Genomic DNA, 22,673 nt, shown 5'->3' with positions numbered 1-22,673 from the left:
TAAATACACATTTTCAGGAAAACCAACAGCACAAAAGGAAAAGATCCAACATGAGAAAGCGAAACCTGATCTAAGAGAAAACAGACAATTCATATAAAAACAACTTTAAAAATAATGTTCAGAGAAGGTCAAAATGAAAATGAAAAAGCACCAAAGAACATGAAAAATAAATGACAAAATAAGATTATCAAAGTTTTAAAAACCGGATAAGCTAAATAACAAAATGGACATAATAGTTACTGAATACAGAAAATCTGGAAGACAATGTCAAGAAAATCTCCCAGAAAAGATTTTAAAAAGTCAAATGAAACACAAAAATTAAGAAACACGAACAGCAAGAGGTTCCAAAACTATCCAAAAGGCTTTCCAGAGGAAAAGAACAAAAGGAAAGAAATAATCAAAGAACAATAAAAAAAGTTTCTCCGAGATAAAAATATAAGTTTTAAAAGTGAAAGGGCCTATGATATGACAACATAAGAAGATAAATAGTATATAAACTTCAAGCACAACAATACCATATGATCATCTCAACAGATGAAGAAAAAGCATCCAATATCCTTTCATAAATACACTCAACAAACTCAGAATAGAAAGGAGCTTTCTCAATCCCCAAAAAGGCCATCTCTAAAAAACATACAGCTAACATAATACTTACTATAAAAGATCACATGCTTTCCCCCTGAGATCAGGAACAAGACAAGAGTGTCCACTTGAACCACTTTTATTCAACACTGTAGTAGAGGGTCTAGCAGGGGAATTAGAAGAAAATAAAACAAAAGGCATCCGAATTGGAAAAAAAAGTAAAACTGTCTCTATTCATCAATGACATAATTTTTTATACAGGAAGTCCTATAAAAAAGCTTCAGAAGTAAAACACAAGCTTAATAAAACTGCAAGATACAATATCAATAAATAAAAATTAATTGTATTTCTATACTCTAGCAATGAGCAATGAAAATAAAATTAAGAAACCTATTTGTAATAGCATCAAAAAATAAATTCTTAGAAATAATTTGAACAAAACAAGGGCAAAATCTGCACATTGAAAATTATAAACCTTAGTAAAAGAAACTAAAGACACCTAAAATAAACGGAAAGATACATTCATGGACTAGAAGACAGTATTTTTAAGAGGGCAATACTCCCCAAATTAATCTACGGAGTCAGCACAATTGCTATAAATTCTATCTGGTCTGTTTACAGAAACTGAAGAGCTGATCCTAAAACTTACATGGAAATGGAAGGGATCCCACAGTCAAAACAATCTTGAAAAAGAACAAAGTTGGAGGAATCACACTTTCTGATTTGAAAACTTAATTACTACAAAGCTGCAGTAATTAAGACAATTGTGGTACTGGCATAAGGACAAGTATATAGATCAATGGAGAAGAACTGGGTCCAGAAATAAACTCCTTACATTTACAGTCAACTGATTTTTGACAAGGGTGCCAGGACAACTTAACGGAGAAAGAACAATTTTTCAAACATATGGTGCTGGGACAACTAGATATTCAAATGCAAAAGAATAAAGTTGGACCCCTTCCTCACACTATACACAAAAATTAACACAAAGTAGATCACAGACCTAAATATAAAAGCTAAAAGGACACTTAGAACAAAGTACAATAGTAGATTTTCATGACCTTATGTAAGATAAAGCCTTCTTAGTGTAACACTAAAAGCAAAAGCAACAAAAGAAAAACTAGATAAATTGGACTTACTCAAAATTCGAAACTGTTATACTTCAAAAGACACCTTCAGGAAAGTAAAACAACAACCCACAGAAGAAAATTATTTGTAAATCATATATTTGATAAGGGTCTGATATCCACAATACAACTCCTACAACTCAACAATAAAAAGACAAATGCCCAATTAAAAAATGGTCAAAAGACTTATATAGCTATTTCTCCAAAGAATATAAACAAATGGACATAATCAAACAAAAAAAAATGCTCAGTATAATTAGTATAAGGAAATGCAAATCAAAATCACAGTGAGGTATCATTTCACATTCACTAGGATGGCTATAAACAAGTAAGTGTTGACAAGGATGTGGAAAACCCTCACATACTGCTGCTGGGTTCATAAAATGGTGCACCTGTTTTGGAAAACAGTTTGGCAGTTTCTCAAAAACAGCTCCCATATAACCCAGCGATTCCACTCTTCAGTACATATCCCAAAGAAATAAAATTGTACGCCTATACTAAAACCAGTACATGAATACTCATAGCAATACTATTCATAATAACCAGAAAGTGGAAACAACCCCAATGTCCATCACTGATGAAAGGGATAAATAAAGCTGTGACCAACTGAGCACCAAAATGAATGACTATATTTACTGGTATATATCCATGAAAATTCATGAGGCCATAGTGATAATCAAAAAAGAGAAAGCTATTTGTCACTATTTGATATAGCTATTACTCCCTACTTTAAAAAAATTTTTTTAATTTATTTATTTTGTTGTGGAGGAGGTAATTAGGTGTTCTGCTTTTTTTTTTTTTTTTTTTTTATTGCCACATAATCCAGCAATCCTACTCCAGGGTATATATCCGGAGAAAACTCTAATTTGAAAAGATACACACACCCCAATGTTCACAGCAGCACTATTTACAACAGCCAAGACATGGAAACAACCTAAATGTCCACTGAAAGATGACTGGATAAAGAAGTCTAGGTGTATACAAACACACACACACACACACACACACACACACACACACACACACACACACACACAATGGAATACTACTCAGCGGTAGAAAAGAATGAAACAATGCCATTTGCAGCAACATGGCTGGAACTATAGATTATCATACTACATGAAGTAAGTCAGACAGAGAAAGACAAATATCATATGATATCACTTATATGTGGAATCTTAAAAAGTGACACAAATTAACTTATTTACAAAACAGAAACAGACTCACAGGCATAGAAAACAAATTTATGGTTACCAAAGGGAAACAATGAGGGGGAGGAACAAATTAGGAGTTTGGGATTAGCAGATACAAACTAATATACACACAAAATAGATAAAAAAAACAGTTCTACTGTACAGCACAAGGAACTATATTCAATAGCTTGTAATAACCTACAATGAAGAAGACTATGAAAAAGAATATGTATGTGTACGAATGAATCACTGTGCTCTACATCAGAAACTAACACAACATTGTAAATCAACTATATTTAAATTAAAAAAAGGATGTAGCTTTCAAGGAAATAACAGATCACGTATTTTTTTAAAAAATCTGGTAGATCCTGACAAGAAGAACTGCCTCATTCAATTAAAACTAATTCAGTGACTAGGACTATTTTTTCTCCTCTCAATGAATCCAATAAAATCACTTGGTTTTACAATGTCTAATAATGAAACAATCATAATATTGTAAATGTTCACGGAGTGTTTTCAAGTTTTAGAATAATTTATTAAGCAGAAACAACTCTATTATAGTTAAAATAACAAAATAAATATCACACACTTACAGTGTAATAATAATTAAAAACTGAAAGATGAAAAAGGAAGCTGGGTGATCGTTATGAGTATGTTAAACTCAACTCTTACAATGGGGAGTAAATAAATTGAAGTTAAAAGTTGACTACATAAGGGATAAATTATTTAAAGTTAAAATGGTTATCAGTAGAAAATCTGAAACTTAACAGTGGTTATCTGTCTGAATGATGCAAAGGAAAGAATTTTACTCTTCATCACTTCAATTTTTTATGGGCCATGTACATGCATTATTCTTAAAATTTAGAAAATTACATATCCATAATTTTAAAAATCAAATTTCCTATGTTAAACTATGTAAAATTATATAACAATATGATTCTAAACATATAAAGGATCAAACTCATATTCTGCCACTTGTTTTTATTTGTCAATACTTATCCATAGATTTTTCACTGTTAGCATATATATATCTGTCTCACTTACTTGATCTACTGTAGAGCATTCCATTGTATATATATATTTTTTTAATTTAACTAGTCCTTATGTGAAAGATGCTTTTATTAATTCATACGACATATAATTACACTGAGTGTCTATGAGAGCAGATCCTGTTCAGACACTGAAGATAAAGAAGTGAACAAAACAAAGTCCTTGACCTGATGGAGATTACATTCCAATGGAGGGTGGGCAGGGTGGGGCTGGGGAGTCTGACAAAGAAGTCAATTGTAGCAGGCCAGCTGGTGGTAAGACTAAGATGAAGAACAAAGTAGGGCACAGGAGCTACATAAGGTGTATATGGTGGAAGAGGGAGGAAGGAGTGATATTTTATACAGTGTAGTCAGGGTAGGCTGCTCTAAATAGGGTAAATTTAAGCAGAGACGAGAAGAGAATTGAGAGACCAAGGCATGCTGAAATCTGGAGGAAGAATGTTAAGGTAAAGACAACAGCAAGTGCAAAGGCCCAAAGGTGACAGTATAGTATTGAGGAAGAAAGGTAGCCAATGTGGATGCAACCTGGTGAGGAAGGCAGATAGTAGTAAAAGATGTCAACGTGGTGAGAAACAGACCATGCAGGGCCTTATGTGCCATTTTAAAAACTTCTGAGTAGGGGAGTGGCAAAACTAGACTTATGTTTAAATGGGATCACTCTGATCTATTGAGAATAGATTAAAAGAAAACAGAGGCAAAAGCAGAGTCCAGCTAGGCAGCTACCCCCATTATCTCAATAGGAGACAATAGTCCAGATTTAGTGGTAGTAGTAAAGAGGGTTGGAAATGACAGGATTCTGAACATATTCTGGAAGTAAAATTAGTAAGGCTTGCTAATGGGATTTGGGATTGGAGTACAGACTAAAGACAAGAACGACTCCAAGGTTTTTAAACAATTAGGAGAGAGTTCACAATAAGTGAGATGTGGAAGAAATGGAGATTTGGAGTTGGGGAACAAAATGAAGAATTTAGTTTTGGACATGTTAAAATTGATATGATAGAGACCATTCCTAGAGGCAACTGACTACTTAGGTCCAGAATTCAGGGCAGGGCTCTGGGCTGGAGATACAAATTTGGAAGTCCTCTGCATATGGGTGACAACTGAAACAAAGAAACTAAATGAGAGAATGAAGATAGACAAGAGATCTGAAGACTGAGCCCTGGGGCACTGCAATGTTTAGAGATCTGGGAAATGAGTAAGAACCAAAGAATAGAAGCCTTGGAGAAGGGAGTGCTTGGAGAAGGGAGCACTCAACTGAATTACGCTGAGTAAGTTCTAAGAACTGATGATTGGATTTAGCAACATGCAGGTCATCACAGATTTCCTTTTCTAAGTTCCTTTGAAACAGTGGTGGAGAGACACTGCTTCCAGATTTTTGCAATTTATAAACAGTATAATTAACATCTGTGTAGTTTTATGGGAATGGAATTTTTGGACCCAAGGATATATAAACGTAACACTGAGATACACTGTACCAAGTTTTAGTCAGTATAAAACTGTGTGTATATCTAAACTATTACCTGCACTGAGAATTACAAATTTATTAATCCTTTGCCAATTTGATAAGTCAAAAAAGTTGTCTTGTTTTATTCTGCATTTCTCTACGGCTGAAGTTAACCATTTTTTCATGTTATTAGTCATTTGTCTTTTTTTCCACCAGTAAACTTTGCCTGTTCATAGTCTTTGCCTTTTATTTTTTTAAAGGAAATTGCTTGTCTTTATCTATTAATTAACAACATTTGTTGTATATTAATGTTAACTCTTTTGCTTTTTTCTTTCTTTATATTACTATGTTTACATCCTGGTTGGAACTGCAGAGAAGCAAAGAGAAACAGAACTACACCAAAGCTTTGAGGCCTTTGGTTTTTTCCATGTTTCCTCTTCAGACATGATCATTCTTTCACTCCTTTGCCATCACTCTTTCACATGAGAACAATCTGACCATAGCACCTGCAACTCCTCTGACAGCCTGAGGACTAGCTGACAGGACTGAGCAGGTGGCTGTCCTTCACGTGCACCCTGCCACCAGCCTGCATGCGCCCATACCTTTTACGGAAGGCTTGCATTAGGGGAACGAGTTCTTGCTAATTAAAATCCTGTGTACTTGACTGTATGCCTGTCACACAATGAAATACACGCATACATAGTTACACAAAGTCTCTAAAACAATACTACTGTATTTTCATACAAACTATTCCATACTGCTATCAGGCCCACCCAAAATACTGTACTGGTCAATTCTCCCATTTTATGTTCTATTTCCTTTGCCACCCAAGCATAAATTTATACTGTCTTCATACAAGAAGTTTATCCATTCCTTTGATGTTTAAAAAAAAATCTGTACATTTTTTAAAAGCTGTGTTACCCTTTCTTGAGGGAAAGCAATAATAGATAAGCAAAGCAGAGAGATAATGGGCCAGCATGGTGGCAGTGGAGATGGTGAGAGATGATCAGATTCTGGATATGTAAGTAGAGACAGTAAGATCTTCTGATAGATTAGTTGTAGAATGTGAGGGAAAAAAAAAAGAGGATAAAGCCATGCATATTAGTTCTCTATTCCTCTATTGCTCAGATGACCCCCAAACTTAGAGAACTGTGAGGAATGGGTGTTATTTTAAGGAAGGGAAGGAGGCAGGGAGAGAGGGACGAGGGACGGAAGGGAGGAAGGGAGGAAGGGAGGAAGGGAAGGAGGGAAGGAGGGAAGGAGGGAGGAAGGAACGAAGGGAGTCCAAGTAATGGACAATGGTCTCTACCTAATTATTTTGTTATTTTTATTTCCTTTCCTTTAGACACCACTATTTTACAGCCCTTTTTAAAAATACAATTGCATGTGGGTTAATGACTCAGAACCCACAAAGCAAATAAAAAAGAAACAGATTATTACTGGATAAAATGAACCACTAAGAGGGAAAGAAATCTGAATCAATGGTGACTTTTAGCTCTGAATGATGCCCCCAAAAATGGGGACTTCTCTTGCTTTATACCATCCTTGGCAACAAATAGGTACTTGGTAGGGCACAGAAACCAAGAAATGCAACAACTTTTAAGCCAAACTGCATTAGTCTTGAAAATAAAAAATTAGGTCAAATTTTTATAATGATCAAATTCTTGTTCTTCAAGGAAGAAGACAGACATGAGCTGAAAGGAGCCAACAGGCAGCCAAAAATTCCTGGAAAAAGTAACTGTACCAACACTCTGAAGAGGTGAAAGAAGGCAAGCGTGTAGGTTGCCCAAATACCACCTGGGGGAAATGACTGGTAAGCATGCTACAGAATGCCTGCCCCCACACTAAAATTTTATTGACCTGAATACTGCTTTAAATAAGTGATGGCTGGAGTTCAGAGATTTTATTTTTACTTGTAATGGAATTTGACCAGTATTTTTTTTCTTTTTGGCAACCTAAGATTGTGTTTTCCTTCCCATGGTACGCTCAGACTGACGGAACAGTCTCTCTCCCCTTGAACCAAGGGTCTGAGAGTTAAAGCACATACCTTTAGAAGTAACACAGAGTTAGAAATCATCATCTCTCTACCAAAATAGTTACTCAAACTTCACCACAGAGCCCCAGGGCAACAAGTATCTGCAAGAACTTAGCCTTAGTACTCACTGAAACAAAAGTGAAGCAGAGGCCAGCTCCCCTCTGTGCCAGCTGCTCTGTGTCGAGCCGAGGTTTTGCTAGCATCACTGACATCAGAGTTGGCAGACCAGACTGCTCCTCCGATACTTCCTTTGCAGCACTGCCATCTAAACCATAGAGGGGCTGTTCTACTCGCCGCTGGAAAACATTAAAAAAAAACCACAGAAATTACAGGAGAAAGAAAATCTGATGCTGCCAAAACATGTGACAGATTAAAATACAGCATTAGATATGAGAAAGATTTAAAAATATATATACACATATATCTGAAAGCAAATATGGAAAGCATAATAACATTATCACTGGATTGTAACCTATCTATAAAACTGAGTTAATATCTTAAATTCCATAAAATTACATTTTAATGGTTCTATATTTACATAACACTGAATTTGCAAATTACTTTGTAGAGTTCAACAAACAACTTCATAATATCCTCATTTCTGCAAAGGAAATGTTATTGCTATCCTCCAGGTAAATGAAGATTAAGACATCTCTCCCGTACTTTATAGGTAGAGCTTATTTCGCTCTCAATTCTACTCTTACCATACTATATACCTACATGTGAAAATCTAAAGTAAATACAAGTAAAACAAGTTCAATTGTACACTAAAGAATAACACACTGCAATTATGTAGATTTATTATAAAAATGTAAGGATGGTTCATTATTCTGTCTCCTAGTGTAATTCATTAACGTGGGGGGAGGGAGGAATCAAGATTCTTCCCTTTAGATGCCAAAAAAGATTTGCACTTGTTGGGTAACATTAAAAAAAAAAATACTGGAAGTATCCATTTTTAATACTTTGTTAGTATTTTTTCAGAAAAAAATATATAATACTAGAGACATTTTCACTAAAATTAGGAACTAGACAGGGATTAACACATTAAAATCACAATCATTCAACAGTATCATACAAGTTTTAGCCAATATCATAAGGAAAAAATAAGAGGAATATAAACACTGGAAAATTTTAAAAAGTGTCACTTTTGGATGATATAACTATTCACAAAGGAAACCAAACAAATCAACTGGAAAATAACAAATAAGAGTTCAGTAAGACAGCCAAATATAAAATAAATATACAAAAATCATTAACTTCCCCATGTATCAGCAACAATTGATTATAATCAGAGCATGTAGTAACAGAAGAAAAAGCAGATTCAAAATATCCATAAAAATACTTAGAAGAAAACTTAAGAACCATGCAGATTACACACAAAGAAAAACCATAGCTTCACTGATGAATATAAAATATTACCCAAATTAAATAGCAGTACTATGATCCTGAATTCAAATTTTATACATGTCAAATTTCTCAAAAAGCCAATGTTTAGGGCTTTCTGGTTGTTTTTGTTTTTGTTTTTTGCAAGAGAGAGTGTTGTGGTGGTGCAGTGATCATCTAGGTTCTCTCTTGCTCTCTTTTGGGGGATTGTTTTTCTGGATTTTCACAAGTTAATTCTGAGGTTCACTTGGAAAAATAATCAAAATTAGTCACATAATTTTTGATAAAGAATATCAGAGAAACCTGACTAGCTATTAAAACTTACTACAAAGCAGTATTAATTAAATCAGTATAATACTGGTACAAGAGCAGACAGATTGAGCAGTGGCACAGAAAATTCAGAAACAGACCCATACAATATGGATATATAATTTATTAAAGTGCATTTCAAATTAGTGGGAACTTGTTACAAAGATAATAGGATATTTGCTGTATTAGAAAAAAAGGAAAAGCAGATTGCCTTCTTATATCATACATAAAAATTACAAGAAAATATAAACAAATCTTTTTATGATTTTCTAGTGGGAAAAGACTTTTTAAACATGACATTAAAAATACAAACCATATAGGAACATCTAAGAATAAGACAAAACCAGCAAGTCATGAAAGAAAAACATTAATAAATTTGACTTCAGTTTTTTTTTTTTTTACTTTTGAATGGTGAAAGTTAAATGACAAATTACAAACAGGCAAAAAGTATTTACAGTGTAAATGACAATGAGTTAACAATCTTAATAAATAATGTGCTCCTACTCATCAGTAAGAAAAAACAAATACTATATTAAATAAATAGGCAAAGGAACTGAACAAGCATTAAGAGACATTCAAAAGGCCAATTAAACATATGAAAAGATGTCTAATATCACTAATGAAGAAATGCAAGTTAAAACAAGGTTATTCTTCTCATTGGCAAAGATTATAATGATAAAATTCAGTATTAGAAGGTTATGTAAAACCTGGGACTCTCAAACTGCTGATAACCTGCTAACAATTATGTGATGACATTTTAAACTGAGCATATTTTTTGACGTAAGAGCTATACTTTGGAAATTTTCCAAAGGGAAAAAATGCATACAGCACAGATGTATATACAAGGACATTCATTACAGCATTATTTATAGAATACAAAATGCTTAGAGGCTATTGGTTAAATAAACTAATACAATGGAAGTGAGGAACTGTACTGTATGAACATACATATAAACATATATGCCCACTAAACCCTCTAATAACAGTTCTTCTGGAGAGGACTTTGTATCTTACCACTTCTGAATTAAGACTTTCATAATCAGCATGTACCCTTTTATTAGGGAAAATGAACATTCTCATTTTAGAAAATAAAATAAAAATGATCCTAACAAAAGAATATATTTTTTTAAATCTACCTCCTTAAGACCAATACTCCTACCCCACTGAATAAAATGGTTTAATTCAGGCTCCAGAACACCTGTGATACCCACTCACACTATTCTCACTACTTGGGAGAATGTATCATTGAAGCTGCAACAGTAAAATAAATCATTGTTATATATTCAATAAATATTTGTCAAGGGCTTAAAGATTTTAAAATATATCTAATACAGCAGGCTAGAATGTTTGTACCAACCTCCCCTAGAAAACAACCATAAAAACAGGACCAAAAAAAGATATTAAAAGTATAGAAAAGTTGCGGGAAAAAAGTATAGAAAAGCTGGTAAAATAGTAGAGATCTGTCACAGTAAAATCTAAGGGAAATTAGGAACACAAGAAAGGTAAAAGAAGCACCAAAGTCACATTTGCCCTAAGAGTACCTACAGATTTTGAATTTCCACTTTCAGGGCACCATGTTGTCAAGAGAACAGTCACAGGGCAAACCCATCCAGAGTAGGGGGTTCAGTAAGAAACCCTTCCCACTTTATGCTGCACTTCCAAAGGGCTACAATCTCACAGAAAATGTAATCCAGAAGAAAAATTTCTCCCACTTCAAGGAACTGCAACAGAGATGCCTTAGCTCTGCGCCCGGGGGGGGGGGGGGGGGGGGAGGGGGGACGGGACACTTTTCTTGAGAAATGTTAACACAATCCGTATCAATATTGCCTGGGTGGTTCAAACAAACAAAATAAGCAAACCAAACAAAAGAAATACAAGCCATGAACTCAGGAGTTTGTAGTAATATAATATTGCACTGGTAGAATCTCTAGGCACTTGAAAGAAACAGACAAACATTCTCCCTGGAGGAACATATCTTCATCCTAGATCTCAAAGAAATTTCACAAATAATTTTTCAAGAACAATGAGCAGCATGCGGTCGAAATAATGAAGCAAAAAAGAAATAGAGCCCTGAGCAATAACTAGGAAAAAGAAGAAATAGCAGAAAAGATTCAAAAAAAAAAACCAAAAAACTTGAAATACCGGAATTAACAGATACAAATTATAAAACAACTATGTCTGCTAGATTAAAAAAAATAAAAGCAGGCTTGAAAATATCTGTAGGGAACATAAAATAACAAAATTAAGAATTCGATGGGGCAAATTAGATATAACAAAACAGAAAATTTTGGAACTGAAAGGTAAGAAACTATCCAGAATGGAGCATACAGAGACCGAAAGAAAACAGAAAAAAAAGAAGAGGCAGAGCGATAAAGGGAGACAATTTAAATTTTACAGGAGGAAGAAAAAGAGAACAGGGCTGAGATAGTATCTGAAGAGACAACGGCAAATAATTATTTAGAAATGGTATAAGACACCAACCCTCAGATACCAAAAGCCCAGCAAATCACAAGCAAGAGAAATAAAAAGATGCATGATAGTAAAACTGCAGCACACCACAGACAAAAATGTTAAAAGCAGCAGGGGTGGGAGAGGAGGGGAGGAGATGCTTTCAAAAGAAGTAACAAGTAAATGAAAGCTGTTTTCTTAGTAGTAATAATAGGAACCAAAAGATGGTAATAATATATTCATTTGTGTTAAAAGAAAAAAAAAGCCAATCTAGAAATAAAATACACAGCAAAAACCTCTTTCAAGAGCAAAATAGTTACTTCAGCAAATAAAAACCTAGAGAGTTAACCCCCAGCAGATACATACTGTACTAAAGCATACTAAAGGACTAGTGAGAGCAGAACGTGACCCTAGAGTAGAAGGTGTAATATGCAAAAAGGAAATAAGTACAAAGAGAAGGGGTATGTATATAAACAGATCCAAATGAACACTGACAGTATAAAATAATAACAACTTTTTATGAGGTTAAAAAGGGCAAAATAAAAACATACACCACCACTACCTAATCAGTAGCAGACGAAATCAACATTCTGAGGTTATCATTTATCTGGGAGGAGGGTAAAGATACTATTAACATCAAACTTCAGCACATTAAAGATACCTGTGGTAATTTCTAAGAGAAATACCACACAGGACCTACCTACTAGTGGAGGAGTAAAATATGAAGTAAGTTTTTTTTTCAATCCATGAAAGCAAGAAATTAAAAAAATAGTAACAGGCAGAATAAATAGAAAATACACTAAAAGATGGTGTATTTAAACTCAATACAATGATAAGTACATTAAATGTAAACAGGGAAGTTTAAAAAAAAGATCTTTGAATAAAGAAAAAAATTTCAACTATATATTTATCAGAAACATATAGTGAAAATATAATAACTGAAAACATAATAATGAAAAGTTGATAGTATAAAAATGGAAATATTTATACCATACAATGGTGCAGATATGCTAAGTATCAGATAAACTGCATTTAGAGCAAAAAGTCACAAAAAATGAAGAGAATCACTTAATAACACATAAAGCAAAAATATAAATATAGGAAGAAACAAACGACTCCCACAATCATGAGAGTCATGAATATACCTACTCTTAGTAAGTGACAGAACAAACAGACAAAAGTCAGAATACAGAAGATTTAAACACTAGGATTAACAAAATTGACTTAATGACGAAATTATTTTGTCTAGAGATACATACATGGTCACACTATAAGGAAAAGCAAATAATAATCACAAAAATTAGAACTGTGGTTGTTTCTAGGGTGGAGGGAGGTAGCTGTGATCAGGGAAGAGCACACAGATTTCCAGGGTGCTGGAAATATGTTACTTTCTGAGCTAAGCAGTGATTACATGGAGTTAACTGCATAATGACTTCCCAGAAACATTTTTTGTGATGAGCCAGACAGAAATATTTTAGGCTTTTTAGGCAATATGTCGTCTCTGTGGCATATTCCCCTTTCTCTCTATAACTCTTTAAAAAAATCTGAAAATCATTCTTAACTTGCCAGCTGTGGGCTGTAGTTCACCAACTCCTGCATCAAAAGGCTCATGTTTTACCTACTATTTTCTATTTATCAAAAAAATATAAAAGAATCACTTGGGGGAAAAAAGCTTAAGTAATTCTTTATCCATTCTTCTCTTTCAGTGAACAGTCTTGGGCACCCACTGTGTGCCCACCTGAAAACTGAACAAGATATTATCTCTTCCATATCAACTGGGGGAAGTAGTTAAAACAATTACACCTTAGGTAATTAAGTACTGTGAGAGATGGAACCAGCAATAAACAAAAACAAAATTCCTGCTCTCATGGGGTTATCACTCTGGTAGGAGAAAATGGGCAACAGATTAACTGTATAGTCAAAAACTAAAAAAACTAAAATATGTAAGTTATTAAATAAAAATATTATAATTATACCACACACCAGTAACAATGATGATCTACAACAACACACAATATGGATGAATCTCACAAAAGTAATGTTGAATAAAAGAAGCCAGACACAAGAGTATATACTATATAATTCCTTTTATACAAAGTACAAAAACAGAAAAAACTCATCTATGCTGTTAGAAGTCAAGATGGTGGCTATTCCTAATGGCAGGAAGGAGGCTATTACTGTAGTGGGGCATAAGGGGGTTTCTGGAGGATTTCTGGTATAGTTTGTGAAAATTCATTAAGCTGTAGACTTATATGTATACTCTTCCATATTTATAAATATGAATCAATGAAAAAATTTAAATACATATCAAAATTTAAATATATTACGTCAGGTGGTAATAACTAAGAATTAAAGCAGGATTAGGAACAGAGTTACAAGGTGTGAGGGACTGTTATTTAAAGAAATTAGACAGAACAGATCTCTCTGATAAGGTCACTTTTGAGTAACAGCCTGATGAAGAGATTGCTAATCATGCTGTCCCTGGAAGAGGGAATAGGGAGTACAAAGGCCCTGAAGCAAAAGAGTGCTTCACAGTGTTCGGGGTACTTCAAGGAGGCCACTGTGGCTGGAACAGCACGAGGGGGAGGGAGAGCAGATGGAGTCAGGTGGATGAGGAGGCAAGGATAATGTAGGAGCATCTAGGCCATGTAAGCCTAGAACGGTTTGGACTAGCCACTGGACAATTCTGAGCAGAGGGGTGCCATGATCTGTCTTAATGTTTTCACAGAATCACTTTGGCTACTATATTTGAATAGGTGAGACACAGGGAGAAATAGGGAGACTACTCTGGAGATTAATGCAGAGAACTAAAAGAATAGAAAAGTTGTTAGATTTGGGTATTAAAAAAAAAATAGAATTTACCCATGGATTAGATATGGCGTATGAGGTTATGATCTGAAAAAAATGGACAGAGTAAACTGTCATTCACCAGGACAGAGCAGACTGCAGAAAGAGCAGTTTGTTGTTGCTGTTGTTCTGCTGGTGAAAGGGGAGCAAGAGTTCCTTTGTGGATGTTTTTATGCTGTCCATTTAGTTATACAAGTGGAACTGTCAAGTAGAGTTGGGTAAGTAATTTTCAGGGAGACCAGAGCACAAGTAAAGGCCTGGCAAGTTCATTCATCCTAAAAGGCAGATATGGATAATGATGCAAGTAGCTTGGTAGATATGGGGTAGGAGCATGTGAAAAGTTCTCTTCTGATTGCTCCTATCTTCTCAGTAAAATAAAAAAGTAAAGCCATCATCAGTTGAGATAGTAAACGGAAAGGAAGTGTTGCTGGAGGCTTGCAAGAAATGATAAAAATATGTAATACTCACCTAGGAAAGGGACCAAACTATGGAAATATAATAGGACTGGCAGACAACTAGAGGGTTCATGGGGTTAGTGGTCATGAACTTAAAGTGATCAGTCAGCAAGGGTATATGTATTTTCCTCTAACCATGCTGAGCTGCTTAGACACAGGCAAGGAAAAGGTGAAAAATTAGATTTAACCAGGGCCAGGTTTTTTTTCAGGCAAGTATGACAGAGAGTGGGGAAAGGGAACTGAAGGGTGTACATAAATCAGTGATTATAACCATGAAGGACAGAATCTAATTAGGGAGGACACAGAGTTCTAAGTGCAATGGAAAAAGAAAACAAGGTTTGGTTCCTATTTTAACACCTAAGATATACTTATTTGCATAATACTGATGAGGCCCAGCCACCATTCACAGAGCTGGTAAAACTATCTAGAGACCATGGAATACATCTCTTTTGTCTTCAGATAAGACATGACTTAAATTGGACACATGATAGATGGGGGGAGGGGGGGAGTCATACTACTAAAAACCAAATGAAAAAAATATATTTTTCAGGAAGAAAACAGTAACAGACAACAAAATTCTACAAATCATATGTGTCCCAAATAGGTAATTCTACAATCTCATTTAACATGTAAAAAACTTTAATTGGCTTAAAAGTTAATAAAAATAAAGACATGGGCCTCCTCAAAAGTTATCTAACAAACCTCAACCTAACTAAACACATCTATACATCAAACATTTCTAACATTTTTAAGCATAGCAAGGACGACAAAATAATAGCAAAAATCTTGAAGTTGAATACATTTTCCTAAGTCCTTTAATAATTATAACCACCCAATGAATGCATGTTTTTATGAAACAGAGAAGGGCAAGAAGTGTATTTGAAAATACTGTAACCATATAGAACATTAAATCACTTAGGAAAAGAGCAATATTAACCAACTCTGCCAAGGCAGAGAAAAGCAACTTTCCTAAACAGACACTTAGGATGAAAACTCCTGTTCTCCCTTTTCTTTAAGATCCCACAGCAATACCTGAGGCATCAGTGGACAGAACATTCTTCTTTTTTTTTTAAATTAAAAAAAAATTTTTTTTTGTGTGGGGGAGGTAATTAGGTTTATTCATTTATTTGTTTATTTTATTTATTTCTTTATTTTTTATGGAGGTACTGGGGATTGAACCCAGGACCTCATGCATGCCAAGCTGTACTCTACCACTGAGCTATATCCCTCGACCCCCTGCTGCCCTTGAACACTCTTAAGTACAGAGTTCTTATGTGGTATCCACAAATTATCTAAAGGCACTCAAGCAAATTAACACAAAATCTTGCATTAGCTCGCTCAGGGATTCTCAACCTCGGCACTAATGACATTTTGGACTGGATAATTCTTTGTTGTGGGCTCTATCCTGCGCACTGTAAGATGTTTACCAGCATCCCTGGCCTCTCCCCACTAAATGCCTTCCACCCACCCCCTAGTAGTAACCAAAAATTATTTCAGCATTGCCAAATGTCTTCTGAGGGGACAAACTATTCCTGGCTGAGAACCACTATTAACACCGTAATATTGTTAAGAGCTTCAGACCTCACTTATACACAGGAAACAAACCTATCCCAAATTTGTGTAGCATTAGTTTCTCTGCTACATCACTGAGAGAGCCTTAAAAATAATTCAAAAGCCAGGAGCTGACCAATTTTTTTTTTAAAGGAATTTAGTTACAGGAACATATAAATCTGACAAGGATAAAAACCTAGTGTCTGAGCTGGAAATCACTTCCTTGACAGAACACTGAGCTGCAGGCCTAGAGGTAATTTATTATACTGGGAGAATAGGGTTAGCTCTTTTAAAATGTAAATTTACTGATACAGATTTGAATCTAAGTTAAATGATTCATAGACAGTCCTATGAATGTTTCTCCTTAATGCCTCATTCCCCTTGGGTAATTAATGGAAGAGAAACTTTGCTTGAGTGTTCCTGGGCTTCTTGTCTCCTAGAACAGGTGTCAAATTTCTCCAGGTGAATGCTTACCGGTAAGGGATTGGATAAGGAATGTTGCGGTGAGGATCGTGCAACTGGTGGAACACTTCTGCCAGGGCTGGTTCCTGGCCCGCTTCCCCCAGCAAACTGGCCAACAGGGAAAAATGGATATGAATAATTCACAACAGTACTATGCTTCAGATAAGGAGAGTAAAAGATTAACACAACAGGTCTTAATTACATATGGCCCCTTTAAGTCAACAAATCTTATTCTAGAGAGAAAATGCCATGTAAGCCAAATTCTACTAAATTTTCAATGAGAATTTAAAGAGGAGCTCCAGCAGAAATGTACCAAGGTATAAAGAAAACATGGCTAGGAAGCTGAAAGTACACATGGTTTTGAAAGGACATAAGAGAAGAATGTTTTCCCTTCTTGTCTCAAAATACACGAAGCAAGAATACAGTGGTACAGTGGATGTTAGTGTCTTCTTTAGTAACCACTAACGATGGGTCAGTGAGCTCACTACAGGTTCCACTGGACTAAAGGGAAGAGGACAAAAGAAGAGTCCAAGCCACTCCACTTCAATCTTTGTAAGACACGAAACCTAGTCTGACCAAGAGAAAAATCACCTCATTTGTGAATTTTTATATCATCACAGACAAGACACATCATCAACAAATTTAAATTTAGGAAGCCAGCAGCCATTTCCTCTTATAGAGAGAGATGGGGCACCATTAGATTGATGAAGATGGGGAGGAAGGGGAGGAGAGCACAAAGGCAAAATACTGCTTTCTAAAGCCTTAAATGAAAGGATTTAGGTTTTATAAAATCACTAGTTGTGTTTTTTTTTTTCAAAAAACTTAACTTACCTCAAAATAATCACTAATTTTATGTCCCCTAGGAGTGCCTTTCCCTGAAAATGAAACCAAAGTAAGTATAGTTTTTCGAATAACACACACAAGTAAACCATCATTCACTAAAATGTACTATGTATTCAATAACTGCACATACTGTTATCAATTCAAGTGTCAACTTTACTTTTAACATATTAGTCAAAATACCTGTATCCTAAGAACAGAGACCATTTCCTCCAGAAAATAAGACTAAGTAAGCAATGAAACATTTTTTGAGAGCCTGCTTTCATTTAAGATTCACTAATCTTTTATAAGTACACTAACAAAACTTACGCTACAACTCTGAATCAAAATAAAACTAAACTATAATCCACACCCACAACTAAGAACAAAGAATTCAAAACAAACTCATCAGAACTAAAGGGTTAATTCTATTTCACAAAAAAAAAACTTTAGGCCTTCTCACTTTGGGAGGATTTTCCCCAAAAAAGTAAAAAATGATTTGAAGATTAAAAATTTTAAAAATGAAAAAAAAAAAAAAAGGCTAGGACTTTCTTCGAAGTCCTTCCATTTCATTTATTGTCTCTTTAATTATTAAAAGAAATCTGGCATTATGACCATCATATTTACAGATTTATTCCACTGGGCACTGATGTTCAACTAAATAATTGACATTGAAGAAGACGAGATAAAAGGACAACCATGTAAATGAAAGCATTTCTGCTTGCCTATTATTAACAAATCACTGATCTAATGCAAGACAGTTAAAACTGCAATGTAACCTCTTTTCTGTACAATAAATGCTTAATCTAAATTAAAACCTGTGTCAAGAAGACTGTTAACTTACAGCATGGAAAAGCAGAGTCCACAAAGAACTATCACTGTTTTGTCAAGTGTGTATCTAATGGCAAGTCCATAATAAACAGCCTGATATTCCCTTAAGGAATATAAATCTCCTTTGTTAGGAATCCCTGTACACAAACTAATTACTTAGTATGGATTGGAAATTTTCTAAGTACGTAAGAATTTAGTATTTTTATTGGTGTGAAATTACTACTACCTTGGCTAGTTTCATATGGTTCAGCTTTTCTTTTCCGGTTTCGCTGGTCATTCTGTTTTTTCTCAGGAGTCTGTTAAATACCATATACATCACAATTAGCATTTTGTTAAATTTTTCACATTATGAAAATCAGACAGTATGTACAAAATATCAAATCTATAAGAAGACTTAACTGGCACGGACAAGCCCTAAACTAGTGTCCTGCTCTAGGGCAGGGTCATGCAAAGTGTACAGGATCTGGAGTCAAACCATCTACACCATTGTTGACAAACTATTCAAAATGTCAGAACTTCAATTTACTCATCTGTAAATCAGGGTTGCTGCAAAGCTTAAATAAGATATTTTATAAAGCACAAATGTAGTACAACCATCTAGCATACGATAGGCTCTCAGACAGTAGCTATTAAAATATTTCTAATTTAAAAGAGCTTAAATTCAATCACTTTTTTCCAAAAAGGAAAAAAATCTGTATAATCAACTAGCTCTAATTTTTTGAAAGTTTTTGCATCTAAGTGCAAAGTAGGTAGTTACATATCCACGCAGCCAGGCTATTTGCCTTAAAAAACAAATAAATAAATCTTCAAATTTTGTTACCAAAGTCTGCCAGGCCACACTGACCCACTGTGTTGAAGTACTGACAAGTGCTAAAATTCAAATGCGCCTAAGCCAATTCAGCTACAACTACAAATTTCTACCCTTTATTGATGGCAACTAAGCCAAAACTTTAAAAGATAATGCCCGTACATGATTATCATAATAAAAACCTATTAGGGCCACATCACAACTACACAAACAGCATGCAACTCAAAGGGGAGTCATTCACAGAGACCCTAAAAGTGTCCCAGAGTTATGCAGTGCTATTGTTTAACTGAGATGGAAAGCATGGAAATATGAAAAGTCTTGCAATGGATGTGGTTTCTTACCTCTACCTCTTTATCACTCAAGGACCCCACGCTGCACAAGCTCTGGTTGGAAGACTCACTATTGAGTGGCCCCTAGAAAGGAAAAACAAAATAAATAAATAAATAAATAAATAAAAAGAAACTAATTTAAAATGACAGCAAAACTGGGGAAGAAATCTGTTGATTTTGATATCTAAGTCAAGTCAAAGAAGCCAAGAATTAACTGTAACACCTCTGAGCCAACTTGAAAAGAATCCAATCAACCACATGGTACAGGGCGCTCATGTTAAAATTCTCTAGCTACTATTATTTTCATTTCCTTCACAAACTCTGTACTTGTGCAAACCTTCTAGAGTACTTCCACATGTCACAAATTCATTCTTTAAGGAAAACAAGCAGGGGAAATCAATTCTCTTGGCCTCTTGTATCATGTAGGCAATATCTGAAAGTTGAGATGTTAAGGATGTTCCTTATGAAGGTTGGTCAGAGACCTTAATGAAGGAAACACTTTTCTGAATCATGCATTAAAAAGGCATGACTGCTGGCTCAAAAAACAGTTAAAGAGGTTGACAGCATGAAGATCTCTGCTCATTTGCTCCTCAGTGAAACTGATGAAAATTATTTTTAAAAACTACCATTCAAAGCCTCTGACTATGGTCCCTAAGGGCAAACAGCAAATGAAGAAACAACTATACAATAAAATCTATAAAAATTCAGTCTGAAAGGTAAAAAGTGGTATTGAATCAACACCATGCCCTCCCTTCCCCTCCCATCTCATCAAGGCTCCAGACTGCTGCAGCCAAGAACACAAGGCTCCCTCTTTCCCTAGCTCAGTCCACAGGCTTTCTTCCTGGGAGCAGCAGGACTTGAAGTTTCTCATCCTATCCCCAGCCTTCTATTGCTGAGAATAAGTCCCAAGCAAGTACATCAAAGACAGGCATCTCCCTTCTGCCCCCGCATACCTGTGGAACAGAGGCCCTGCCTTAGGCATGGTACACTGAGAATGCTAGGACCCCAACAGCTCTTTTGCCCAGCTCATGAAATAGTGCTTCCACACCAGGAGAGACAAGTTGCTTTGCGTGCCCCATCCCCACCCTAACCTCCCCAGCACTCAGCTCCTACAGCCTGAATGTCAGTCACAGAGAAGCTCACCACTGTCCTCATCCCCAGCTCCAGAACCCTGGCTTAGATATTTTGCCAAAGGGGAAAAAGCAGGAACACACAGTACCAAATCTTCCCAAAGGACCTGACTTCATTCTTAACAACGTGTGGACAAATTTAAGTCTAAGAGTATTCAACTGGAGGTTGTGGTAAAAGGCAAATGAAAAGCAATTCATGTACTGAACATACAGTCTAGACTGTGGGTCAGTTACTTTCCAAGAGAGAACCAGGGAATAAGACACTCAAGAGCCGCCCTTCGGTCAGAACAAATAGCAAACATTGACCTCAGAAACTTTTCCTTACAAGGAGCCCCAATTTGGATTAGTTTGTAGAGGAATTTATGCCTCAGAGCATCATTGAAAACAAGAGAGCAATCTGGGTAACTAGTGGAGTTTAACAGCTGGGTTGGTCAGGAAAAGAGAGTTCTACCAAGTACCAGTCTTCCCAAGGTGCCTGCAGGCAACCCTAAAGCCATGCCTCCCTGAAGAACACCATCAGAGGATTAGCTCTGGGGGCACAGGGTGATAGAACAGACTTCACTAAAATCCAGCAAATCATTAAACAAATAAACAAGCAAATAACATGGACAAGTCCCCAAAGAACAGGATGAGAAATCAGTACCCAGAGTTACTACAATGTATCATCTAAAATGACCAATTTCCAAAGAAAAATCATGAGGCACGCAAAGAAATAAGTATGAGCCATACACCACGGGAATAAAGTAGGCGAAAGAAACTGCCTGTGGGAATGATCAGATGTTGAATTTAACAGAAAAGTATTTCAAAATAGCCACTATAAATATGTTCACAGAACCAAAGGAAATAATAAAGAAGTAATGGAAGGTATGAATGACAATGTTGCATCAAAAAGAGAACATCAATACAGATACAGAAAGTTTGTGTGTGTATGTGTGTGTGTGTGTGTGTGTGTGTGTGTATACACATACATACACATAACGTATGTATGTATGTGTATATATACATAAAACAAATGGTAATTCTGGAGTTGCAAACTACAATAACCAAAATAAAAGATGCACTAGAGAGGTTCAAGAGTAGAATTAAACTGGCAAAAGAAATAATTAGCGTATTTGAAGATATATCAACAGAGATTATGCAAGCTGGGAGAGGAAACTCGAGCTTCAGGGAAATGTGGAAAATGGTTAAGTACATCACGAAGCACATAACGGACATCAGGAGAGGAGAACAAGAAAGGAGCAGAAAAAATATTTAAAGAAATAATGGCTGAAAACTTATCAAATTCATTAAAAAAAATAAACTTACCAATACAAGAAGCTTAATGAACTTCCAGTAGGATAAACACAAAGAGGCCCATAAACAGATATACTGTAGGAAAAATGCTCAAAAGCAAAGGAGAAAATCTTGAAAACAGAACTATAACTTACAAGGAATCACTTACAAGGGAATTCCAATAGGATTAACAGCAGATTTCTGAGCAAAAACAATGCAGGGCCAGAAGGCAGCAGGATAGAATATTCAAAGTACAGGGGGAAAGGGTCAACCAAGAATCCTATACTGAGCAAATTGTTCTTTTAAAAATAAGGCAAAAGAGAGATTTCTCAGAAAAACAGCAAGGAACTTCCTCAACCTGATAAAAGGGCATCTACAAAAAAAAAAAAAAAAAAAAAAAAAAAAAAAAACCCTGACAACAACAAAACAAACAAACAAACAAAAAACCCCAAAACCCTACAACTAACATTATACTTAATGGTTAAAGACTGGATGCTTTCCTCTAAGATGTGGAACAAGACTAGAATGTTTTTTCTCTCCCACATCTATTAAACATTATACTAGAGGTTCTAGCCAGGCAATTTTGCAAGGCATTCAGA

The 22,673-nt window shown here is 35.3% G+C and overlaps 1 protein-coding gene across 4 annotated transcripts in view; it reads right to left on the bottom strand.

Annotated features, from left to right (window-relative positions):
- The window catches only part of TLK2 (tousled like kinase 2), a 100,018-nt gene that overhangs the window by 44,870 nt on the left and 32,475 nt on the right, over positions 1-22,673 (bottom strand). For 2 of the 4 annotated variants that reach the window (XM_074343444.1, XM_074343445.1), the window contains exons 3-7: positions 19,685-19,756; positions 18,762-18,831; positions 17,717-17,760; positions 16,898-16,993; positions 7,559-7,726 (exon numbers count right to left, since the gene is read on the bottom strand). In XM_074343444.1, coding sequence (XP_074199545.1) covers positions 7,559-7,726; positions 16,898-16,993; positions 17,717-17,760; positions 18,762-18,831; positions 19,685-19,756 — 450 coding nt within the window. The remainder of the gene's footprint in view (positions 1-7,558; positions 7,727-16,897; positions 16,994-17,716; positions 17,761-18,761; positions 18,832-19,684; positions 19,757-22,673) is intronic. The other 2 variants (XM_074343443.1, XM_074343446.1) reach the window with 2 other exon arrangements.

Source organism: Camelus bactrianus, chromosome 16 (genome assembly GCF_048773025.1).
Source record: "Camelus bactrianus isolate YW-2024 breed Bactrian camel chromosome 16, ASM4877302v1, whole genome shotgun sequence".
In the NCBI taxonomy this organism is placed as follows: Eukaryota; Metazoa; Chordata; class Mammalia; order Artiodactyla; family Camelidae; genus Camelus; species Camelus bactrianus.
Note: the sequence above shows the minus strand (reverse complement) of the source record. Positions and strands in the feature narration are given on the sequence as shown.